Source organism: Phycodurus eques, chromosome 13 (assembly GCF_024500275.1).
Source record: "Phycodurus eques isolate BA_2022a chromosome 13, UOR_Pequ_1.1, whole genome shotgun sequence".
NCBI classification, from domain to species: Eukaryota; Metazoa; Chordata; class Actinopteri; order Syngnathiformes; family Syngnathidae; genus Phycodurus; species Phycodurus eques.
The window spans coordinates 7,437,912-7,449,758 of NC_084537.1; the positions used below are offsets into that span (position 1 = coordinate 7,437,912).

General features: G+C 40.4%; 1 protein-coding gene across 4 annotated transcripts in view; it reads left to right on the top strand.

The window, feature by feature from the left end:
* Window positions 1-7,916, top strand: part of tox (thymocyte selection-associated high mobility group box) — a 67,925-nt gene extending 60,009 nt beyond the window's left edge. For all 4 annotated transcript variants that reach the window (XM_061694266.1, XM_061694270.1, XM_061694269.1 and 1 more), the window contains 2 exons: window positions 4,972-5,126; window positions 6,355-7,916. In XM_061694266.1, coding sequence (XP_061550250.1) covers window positions 4,972-5,126; window positions 6,355-6,391 — 192 coding nt within the window. In that variant the 3' untranslated portion in view covers window positions 6,392-7,916. The remainder of the gene's footprint in view (window positions 1-4,971; window positions 5,127-6,354) is intronic.
* The last annotated feature ends 3,931 nt before the right edge of the window (window positions 7,917-11,847 follow it).

Here is an 11,847-nt window from a genome sequence, read left to right on the forward strand (position 1 = left end):
TTCTAGTACATCAATCAAACGACACAAGAAAGTCACATGACCTCACGCAACGTCTTCCATTGGGCTTCCCGGACATGGGTATTAACACTAGATAAGCCTGACCCACTGATCGTCGCGCGTCCGTGGGGGCCGTGTTGGGAAGGTCGTCGCTACCGTGAAGGCAACAGCGCGCTACTCGTGTTTACATTTAGACGAACAAAAACGGCAGCTTTGATGTATTGTAGTATTTGTCTGGCACTGTCTGCCCAAACATGGATATTTCAGCTCACTTATAACTTCAGAAAACACAGTGCAGTAAATTGCAGAAGTTTTTGGGGAGTTTTGACTGTGCAGACATTCAGACACACACATCAGAATTTGCACATTCACATTTTATTTTGTCATTTCTTTGTATTATTATTGATGTTCATGCTGTAGTAAAAAAAAAAAAAAAAAAACTGAAGTTGCTCATTCAGTACTTGAGTAATAATTTCACTTTTTAAATTTTTTGGAGCACTACTTTTTACTTTTACTTGAGTCACATTATTGTCAAGTAAAAGTACTCTTACAGATCAGCCAGTGTCGTATTTGTTGCACTGGTCTTTTGTATTTTTGCGTTGAGGTGCTGCGGGTCGTGGCCCCGGTTGTGGTCCCAGCGGAACCGTGAAGCACACGTAACATCGGCGACAAGAGTTGATCCGCCAGTATATTTTGTAGCTAATTAGTTTACGGATGTTAATGTTAAATGTAGTAAGCGACAGAGCGATGTTAAGGATTATGTCACAACACAGAATGAACTAACTTCAAATTCAGAAATAGCCAATAAAAACTGAAAAATATTGTATTTAATATTTTCCTGGAGGATGCATTTTTGATTAGCCTTTGAAGTTGTTAAGGTTGAAAAATGAAGTGAAACAGACAATGATTTTAGTCAATTCAATTTTAGAATGAAAGCGCTTAAAGAGGAGGATTCTATTCATGTGGCACAGCTTGAAGCAGGCATCAGGTGCAGGTGGAGATGGGCCTGGCTCAAGTTGGAGCCCAAACAAAAAAGCAAAGAAAGGAGGCAAATTTACTTTTTGCTTTTCTGTGTGAGCACAATTTATTTTGCCTTATTGTACTCTTCAGAGTCTTCCAGATTGCTTAATTTATGTTAAATCCTCCAGATCCCCCCTACAATGTTTTTTTTTTTGTTTTTTTTTTGTCAACTTTTTAATGCCTTTGGTATTTGCATGTCTGTGTCTTAAAAATCACCAACAGACGCTCCTCTGTTGTTTTGGGCAATGCTTTTCCACTGCCCCAACAATGCGTCAGTCTGCAATAAATCTCTGTGCGATAAATATGGACAGTGGCCAAATGGTTCCAGGTGGTGCAAATTGGTTCTGCGCGGTGCAAATATGCTTTTACTATATTTTTTATTGCCTCGAGGCAGAAATTTTTGCATCAACCAATTTTTTGTGGTCGATTATTTTTTTTCTTTTTCACAACCCTAATATATTGTAACTGCCTCCAAACTTCAAGTGCAATGTGATATTTTAACCTTCCCAGGGGGCTTGACTTTTGAAGTGCGTAAGAGGAAATGTTTTTAAACTGACGGGAGAATGTGCGAAAGGCCAGATTCGCCAGGGAACTCCCATATTTCAGGGTTGCTCCACCCAGAGTTCATATCTGGCATGAAGCTGCAGAAATTACAGATTCAAGTGGATGGAAGAATCTGCACAGCCAGATAAGTGCGCAACTGTGCACCTTTTCCCTCTTACGCAAATGGGACTATGCGCATACGTCCATAGTGTGTAGAGTGTCGAGGTGACCAAAACAGCACACCAAATATGTCACATATCTACGTCAAGAATCCAGAGTTTTCTCGCCCAAACCAGATGTCTGTCGTAGTACCAACACTGACCTGTGAGATTTAGCATTGTACCACAGGGTATATAGTGTGACAGAATATACAAAGAAGAGTCCTTGTAGAAAATGGAACAGAGGAATCTTAGCTAACTCTTAGCTTCTCTCGTAACTACACTGAGGTGGAAAATTCTTCCTGTCATTATTAATGTGGCAAATAACTTGGTAAACACTGTCCAAACACTGAGCACAACCGAATGCTTCTCTATGTGTGTCCGGGAGCAGCACAAGCTGTCGTTAATTTCACGTCACAATCGCATTGTCCCTGGTGAAACCAATCTCGTTGTTTGCTGCACAGAAACATAAATAGTGAACAGGTTTGACATTTACTATTGTCGGCCCAGACCGTTTTCCGAGCAGATCAGAGACGAAAATCACTCTTAACATACACCGCACCACAGAAAAATCGGTCAGGGGGGGGGGGGTGTTCAAATTTGGCCCGACTATTGGTATGTTTATCGGTTTAGTATGGCTTTAGGATTCATATTACACCAGCCTGTTTCTGATAAACACAGTCTACAGTCTTCTTGAGGTGAATATAGGGAGACTAACAGACACACACACACAGGGAATTGGATGTGAGTCAGAGATGGAGGGAATCAACAGTACCTCAATTTACTGGTGGACCGCAGAAATCCACTGAATGAAACTGATCGGAATTCAGATAATGTTTATTATTCTGTTCATCCTGGTGAAAAGATGTTTTTTTCCCCACTGAAGTTACAGACTGGATCTTCTGGTTGCTAGTGGATTAGTCGACCTAAATTGCTTAATGATATGCAGTAGAGCAGCAACATCACAGAAATTAATTGTAGCAGGATGACTTTATTATTCATCTGTGTTTCTGTGACTGTGCAAATCCAGCCACATTAATTTAACAACTTTTATTTTTAGGTATTTCTTGGGGCATGACCGATATGGATTTTTTTAGGCTGATGCCGATTCCAATATTATACAGAGTACAATTCTTAACCGATTAATCGGATGATTACCATAATTTCTCGTGTATAATGCGTATCCCCCCCCCCCCCCCCCCCAAAAAAAAAATTGTCAAAAGTCAATAGTGCGCATTATACATAGGTACAGGGGGAAATGAAAAAGCTTTCACATTTTATAAATGTATGCCGCCATCGAGAGGTTATGAAAAAGCTGTACACTTTCATTCCAATGTCACCGCAACCTCGAGGTTATAAGAAAGGTGTACACTTTCATTCTAATATGCCGCCACCTAGAGGTTACAAAAAAGGTGTAGCCTACACTTTCATTCCAATATGACAGGGGTACGTATGACTGCATATACTGTATGTACAGTTGTGCTTATAAGTTTACATGCACTAGCAGAATTTGTGAAATATTGCTTTTTAAAAGAAGACTGAACAACAACCATCATTAATTTCTTTATGGTTATGTTTTGTTTCATGATAATGCTTTTCTGAAATGCTTGACAGTTTAATTTGAATCCCATTAAAATAACATTTGTTTCGCCTAGCCCTTCATGTTTTCTTTAAAGAGGTGTACCCATCTTAGAAATTCTGCCTGGGTAATCAAACATATGAGCACAACTGTGTGTTTTCTCATTTACTAAATAAAAGCAAGGCTGTAAATTTCAAAATAAGAGCAAGTAAATAATAAGTATTAATAATTAGTATGACATATTCAAATCAAGTGCTTAACTTCAGAATAATTATTTGAAAAATAACTTCATGTTTTGATCATATGGGTAGAAGCAAAATCATGCATTGTAAAAATTCATTATACATGGGTAGAAGGGTTTTTCCAGAATTTTGAGGTCAATTTTGGGGGTGCGCATTATACATGGGTGCGCATTATACACGAGAAATTACGGTAATTAAAAAAATATAATGAATAATATAATTTATTTTTTGGACCCTTGACGCTTACAACAATAAATATATGTATTACAGGTCGAAAATTTGACTGTTTTACAATATTGGGCCTTGAGTATTTGTTTAATTTAACAATGAGAGAAAAATTGGCAAAAACAGACTGATTTTCTTTGGCCGATTTATTTTTGTTTGTTTGAAACAACTGTGTCTTACAGTTTGTTGTAATGTGTAAACGTATAAAAAAAAGTTGAAAACAAAATTTAAAAATCAACTGATTTTTGGCGATTAGAAAAGGGCTAATATGGGCCAATTAAATCGACCGGCTGATTAATCGGTCGGGTCCAAGTATTTACTTTTAAATTTTCAGGCACTTTAGGATGCCCTGTAAAAAAGCTAACACTGCTGGCTATGACAAAGTGTTCGGGATAGCATTGTAATGCATGTGCCACATTGTGATGTGATGTTCCGACCTTGGCGTTGTTAATTTTGAATTGGATATGCACACTCTGAACTATATGCATGTACAGAACATTACTGTGGCATGATTATTTGAAATGAGCCACTTTCAAGCAGTCTCAAAAATAAAGCAGGCAAAATACTGTATATATATTGCCCCCCAAAAACAGGCAGAGAACAATGTTACAGAGCTCCAAAGTTTTTCTTTTCCTCTGAGTGGAGAGTGAGGGGAATTGTGTGGGGGGAAGGGAAAGACAGAGACAAAAGAGGCAGATGGGGTCTTTGTGAAGGAGTGAAGGAGAAGAATTTGCTCGACAAAGGATGAATAGGTGAGGTAGGGAAGCAGAGGGGGAGAACCCAACCACCTGCTGTCCTCCTCTTTCACACACAACACTCCGATTAACTTCCCTTTCAGCCTCCTTTCTGTATCTGCATGTGCGCACACACACACACACTAACACACACACACATAGTTCACCGCATTGGCTGATTTTACTCTTCAAGTATCTTGCCATTAGAGACATGAGCTCCTGTTCACCTCCCTCTCCCTCTCTTATCTCCTCATCCTGCAGTCAGCAAGACACTCCAAACTGTGTAATTGATCATCTTGATGGCTGCTATTCTACGCCCACAAATCTACCAACTTCCATTACGCACGCACTCAGTCAACTCTATAACAGCCTTTGGAATATGAATCTCCACGTCCATAGCTCAGAGCATTACACGTGCGCTCACTGACGTTTCTCTGAACGATTGTTCACTCCGCTCTTTTATTTTATTCCAGGCCTACTCCCTCCAGCCGGAGTATCAGCCAATCGGAGGAGGCCTGATGAATAGCGGAGCGGTAATGTCATCATCGGTAGACTACCACCAGCTGAGTCGACACATGCCGAACCATCACCCGTCTCTCGACTGGAGCGGTGATTACCATGGCAACGGGTAAGTGTTCAGGGAACATCGCAAGTCCAAGAAAGTGTGCCTTGGTTTCTTCAAGCGTGTGTCTATTGTTGCATTCCAGACTGCTGGAAAGTAAGATATATATAGTATACCATTTGGACAACCAGTCTCAAAGTGTGTCAGTCCAAAGTAAACAAAAAACATGGCTGACAATACTGAAAGACAAGCTAATGTAACATCTTAACTCAGTGCTCCTTCTTGTGAAACCGTCCATCCAACCGTTTTCTACACCGCTTATCCTCACTAAGGTCACGTGTACGCTGGAGCCTATCCCAGCTAACTGTACACACCCTGAACTGGTCGCCAGCCAATCGCAAGGCACGCCCAAACAAACAACCATTCCCGCTCACAGTCACACCTACGGGCAATTTAGAGTTAATTAAGGTTAATAAAGGACTCTAAACTCTGGCTGGCAACCAGTTCAGGGTGTACCCCGCCTCCTGCCCGATGACAGCTGGGTTAGGCTCCGGCACGCCCGCGACCCGAGTGAGGAGAAGCGGCTCAGAAAATGGATGGATGGATAACACGACAACATTCATGCAAAAAATATCAACAAAGACGAAAAAAACAACAGTGATATTACAATGTTTGGCCTCTGATTCAAAAACGGTGACGAAGCCCAAATGCTTTCAAGTACATACAGTTTTTTTGTTTTTATTCATATTTAGAGTTGCTGTGGGCTCGGCGAGAGAGTAATACTGCAGGAATCTGGTAGTTATATCTCGACTTGTCATCGGTAGAACGAAAACACAAAACACACAAGTCTTTTGTACAGGGACTGTACGCCGCTTCGTCTCGTTACATCAAATTTCTTCATCTTCTTCTTCATGTCGTTGTTATGCCGACTGGTTAGCACATCTGCCTCGCAGTTCTGGGGACCGGGGTTCAAATCCCGGGCCCGCCTGTGTGGAGTTTGCATGTTCTCCCCGTGCCTGCGTGGGTTTTCTCCGGTTTTCCGGCTAGGTTCATTGAAGACTCTAAATTGCCCGTAGGTACGAATGTGAGCGCGAATGGTTGTTTGTTTGGGTGTGCCCTGCGATTGGCCGGCAAACAGTTCAGGGTGTACCCCGCCTCTCGCCCGAAGACAGCCGCGGTAGGTTCCGGCACGCCCGCTACCCGGGTGAGGAGAAGCGGAACGGAAGATGAATGAATAAATGAAATGTTGCATATGAGGGCTTTGCTAATTGTTTTTCTCGATTTTGTCTTCCAGAGGTCCTCAGCGAGATAAATCTTTGTACCTGAGTTAATTTCCGAGCAAAGCGACACCAAACATCGTTCACATCCTGCTTCTGCCACAGTGTGGAACCTCATTCAAACCGCCACTCGAGTGGACTTGCAGTAGAGCCCCCACAAGACACACAAAAAGTCCTCGCTAAATATTTGTTTATCCAAAATGAGTTACAGTCGCATAGCAAATACGAGAAACGAAATGTAAAAACAGAGAGACTTCCTGCCTCTGCGCATACAGTAGATTAGTTAGACTGGTTGAATTTGATCTACTACTACTACTTAGCATTATATTGATTTGAACTGAAAGGATGTGTTCCACAAAGGTTTTCACAGGCTGGGCTCAGAAGAGTGCAGGTTGATGTATATAATGTAATACAGGAGCCCTCACAAAGGGATTATTCTAGTCAACCGCTACGAAGGCGTATTAGGGTCACACGCAGAGGCACATGTTGGAGGACGTTCTGACAATGTCATAAAATGTCATATTATATCGGACCATACACAGTAATAATCACTTCAGACGTTTCAGCCAATATTTGTAAATATTTCGACGCAAACCCAACAAACGAGGCAATTTCAGCAAACATTTGGAGAATAACAATACCTCAGTGATTATGTTGTTAATATGCAAAAAAAAAAAAAAAAAAAAAAAACTTTTTTTTTTTTTTTTGGTCAAAAGCAAGCAACAACTCCTCAGCAGTCCTCATCTCAAGTCAACATTATGTTGAGTACAGTATGGTTAGATATCTTTTTCTCATTGGTTCTTTTCAGTGCGACCCAAATACTCCTTCGTAAAATTCCTAAATTCCCATTAGCCCGAAAAAAAATAAAGAAAATAAAACACAAAAAAATCTTTCTACCTGTTTTTGTTTGTCTCTTTGTATAGTTTGGCTGGGCTACCAGTTCGAAAAAGCTCTGAAGAGCGTGTGTAAAATACTGTCATGCAATTGTTCAAGCTGTCCCTTAGTTTTCTTTACCTCCATAGTATATTGCTGCAGCCAAAGTGAAAAGAGCACAGCACACCCAAGCCCACGTTGTTCTCGCACATCTGTCGGGCGCAAAGCCAGTGTGTATTTTAGTCCTTGAAATAAGGAAATGTCAAATAATTATTTGTTGAATGCTAAGGTTTATACGATGACAGCTCCTCCTCCGTGCACATGTCTGCCTGTTTCCAAAATGAATTTGGATCCAAAGTGCGAGTGTGCTCAAGAGAAAGTAGCGTGCTTGCTCGAGCTGCATGCTCTCTTTTTTGTCATCTCGACTTCTCTGTGCACAGAGGCTATTTATGAACCGATAACTATTGCTCTGTTGGCTGTGTGTAAATGTTTTAATCAAGTTATGTTTTAGTGTTAATGATGAGGAGAGAGACTCTCTCTCTCTCTCTCTCTCTTGCTCGCCCTGTATCTTTTTTGTATTTTGTGTTTTTTGGCAGATGAAAGGACTCTGGGCAACAACCATGAAGATTTTCTTATTTTTAGATTCTAAAAATGTGTTTGAGAATAAAGTCAGTGCTGCATTGATGTGCAGTCATTACTCCAAAGACTTGATGTTGTTTTGTAGTTATTTATTTCCTATACATGACAATGATGACACAGTACCACTCATGTCTTTATTTTGGGTTTTGCATACTTCGAACACAACCATCCTCATTCCAAAACAAATGTCTTGAATATATTCTGTAAAATCCCCAAAACTATTTTCTATCGCAACGCCTTCGCGGTCCGACTACTGATAAGCTCTCGACAGACTCAAGATTGATTGAGTTCTTACTGGTGTTTTCATGTCGTTAAATCCGAACAATCGCAAATCGAAAATGTAGTACGGTATTGTCATTACTGTATCTATAGCATAGGTTTTAGGAATTTGCCTTTATACACGAACAGTGGGTTTAAAAATAGAGCAATCGAGACGTGATTAAAGTGCAAGACTTTCAGTTTTCATTCAAAAGGTTTCCTAAAAAATATATATATGTCCAAATATTTCTGGAATTCGACCAATTGTGTGGCGAATACTGTCCATCCATTTCCAGGGTCTCACGAGTATTTGGAAGGCGTTGTACAGTAAGTATATAGTGTATAACCCTTCATGAATCCAAATACAACAACACAAAGTGCAACAAAGTTACAACAAGGTGCAAACCACCGGAAGCAAAACAGAGAAGCCAGAAAATGTGGGAAACAAGTTCTCCGATTTTCTGGAATCCTATTCTTTGGACAGAAGGACCAGGGTCAACTTGTATCAGAACGATGGGAAGAGAAAAGGAGCGGCTCATGACGCAAAGAATATCAGATCATGTGTCAAGCATGGCGGAGGCAGCGAGGAGAAGCTCATGAAATGCATAAAAGGCGACTGGTTGCTTTCGAAACATGCTGCACGGTGGGCAAATGGCCTTTCGCTCAACATGAACTATCGTTTCGGGTTTTTCACAACATCATCAACGGCGGGCAATTTCGTGGGTCGTTCCAGAATTGGAGGCCAATGTACCATTCAGTTTCCAATGTTTAGTCATGTTTGAAAGAAAAACAGATTATGTAATAAGCTACCATATAATTGGATTCTTTCAACTCAACCATCAATGGTGTCCTTTTTATGACCTATTTTATCGGCCGTATACATTTTTCTGTGATTGCGGCAAAACCCAGATACTCGGAGACCTGAAAAACATATTGAAAAAATATTGCAGAATCGATCTTTGACAATCAAATAAAGAAAGTTCAATTTTATTTGAATGCTACTTTACGATAATAACAAGGGACCCTAAACCCGTAAGTTGAAAAATCACTGCCAATGCTCGGGTTTTTGCTCGAGCGTACATACTAGTTGCGTTAGCTTCTTTGCTAACTGGTCACGAACAAACTTAGCTACAGTATATGATTAAAAAATATCAACTTTGATATCAATATCATTTTATTGGTTTGAGTGACAGCCACCATTATGGCAGAAAACATTCAAAAATGTGAAAAGAAAGAGAGTGCTTACCTTGGGTCTACGGTTTGCGCCATTAGCCTGATGATGTCATTTCTGCTGAGTAGTGTTGCTCACTTTTTCCACCTTCCTCTAAATGGCTAAAAAGGTTGAAGTGACCATGTCGCGTGTGTGTGTGTGTGTGTGTTGAGGACTTGAGAGACACCACGTCAGAGCATTTAAAACGTGTCTGTGATAAAACAATTACAGGGACGACATATCAACAAAATCATAACCCAACAAGATGATTTGAAACCGCATTTATCTGTTATGTTTGACATTTAAGTTCGCCATGTTAACCTTTAGATTTCTGGGACTGTTTTTGGTCATGGTGATGCTACTGTTCATAGAATACACCATGTTCATATTTGGATTATAGCAATTAACTTAAGTACTGTACGTTGCTCCAATGAAACGGAACGGAACGTTAATACCTTAATGCGTGACATGCTACATTGGTTGTTACAATCAACGCAGACCAAATTTGGTGTATCCACATTTTGTTATCAGGATAGGAAAGTGCCGATGATTCGTTTTGGGTCATTATGCTATCCGTGAATGTCAGTGAAGCCGCAAACACTACAACTTCTTGTATCAAATTGTGCCACGGAAAGAAAGGTAAAACTCCAATATTAATCACAAGCGAGGGAGGTACGCTGCATACAATAATGAAACTATATACTCTGACTTGCATATTGAAATAAAGATGGGATTCTAAAATACTGTTAAAGATTAAAATATACACGTTTAGATATTTAGGTTGGATTTGTCACCATGGGGGGAAATATTTTGATCGAGCCCCACAGCTCCATCAAGCAGATATTCTTATTCATGACAATTGAGTGTACAGGTTTGAAATGCGAAACCATGCAGTTTTTGTACAAAGAGGTCCACACTTCCTTCTAGTGGCAAAAGTAAATAGTGCAACTATTCCACTGATTTCAATTTCTGTATCCAGAATGCAGCAAAAGACAATTGCTCCCAAGATAAAGCATTTTAGTGGCTTGTGTGGAGTGAGGCAGAACAGCTTTTATAACAGTATCGTATACATTTGAGGACCCCGAAATATTTTGTCACGCTTGATTCTGGGTCAGTGAACATTGGGGTTAAGGGGGGCTTCACCTAATTCTGACTTGCATTTGCCATTTGTTTTATGCAAAATGTTCTGTTTATGTCACTGAACCGGAGTCCTACACCACTTAACACACAAGCAAGAAGGAGTACAAGCAATAAAAGCAGATGTTTAAAATCCGGGGCAGTTTTGGGTCGGGGGCAAGCTGGCCTCCAGGAATTCCGGCAGGTGACACTGAAGTGTCTAATAATTCCCATTGTGCTTTTTTCTCTTTGTAAGGTATGTTACTAAATCCAGAAAAACGGCTGCCATTTTCTTTCCATTCGTTTTGTACCCGGAAATAGAGTAGGTGAATTTAGCGGAGGGCCACCAAAGTTGCATTTTCTCATCGTTTCATGCAAGGTAATACTTATTCTTTTTAAAAATGACATTGTTGGAAAATCCCTTTACCACCTGGTTTTTGAATTTTTCAATTTTCTGCAGTTCTGACAAAGATGAAAATGTTCCCCGATTTGGACGTTGAAAATCACAGGCCTATAAGATTTGGTAACGAAAGAAAACGATATACTATATATATATTTTCACTGTTGTTATTCTTGTTTTCTGCGAGGTTCGAAGTAATTCTAACGATGGGGTTGCTCTCCGTTTGAGCATCAAAATGAGACGCTCAGAAGGCTCGAGCGGACGTCGCCGTGTTTAACTGTTACATTTCTAGTAAGAAACCTCCAGGAATTTTTTTCTATCAAAGAGTCGGCGTTTCGGTCGTACGTTTCCTATTGATTTCCGTTGATTTCTGGGCAGAACATTTTGGCAAATTTTAGACATAAAAAAATGGCAATCCTTATCCCGTTCTTACAAACTAGGGCTCATTTTTATATGCGTAACACTCCTCTAACCAATCATATTGTCTATTTGGATATTAAAGGTACTTGAAAAATGTTAGTAAGATTGCTACTCATTGTCCTGCTGTGTGGGTTAGCAGAAACTTGGGCTTTTTTATTTTTATTTATTGGACTGGGTGGGTTTGTGCCTCACAAATTCTGCAATTCTGTTGCTCTGCACCAGTGATTGTCAAAGTGTGGTACGAATCCCATTAGTGCTACGCAAAAGAATCCCTGCCTCAGTGAGGTTAAGTGGTAATGAATGTTTTAGGACAGTCATTTGCACTTCATCTTGAACAATTGTTTTTCAAACTTTATTTTATTCATTAAACTTTCATGTGCAATATAGTTTAGACATGTTCTCCCCGTGCCTGCGTGGCTTTTCTCCGGGCACTCTGGTGGTCTCCTCCCACATCCCCAAAACATGCATGATTTGGAGACTCTAAATTGCCCGTAGGTGTGAAGGTGAGTGCGAATGGCTGTTTGTGTCGATGTGCCCTGCGATTGGCTTGCGACCGGTTCAGGGTGTACCCCGCCTCTCGCCCGAAAACAGCTG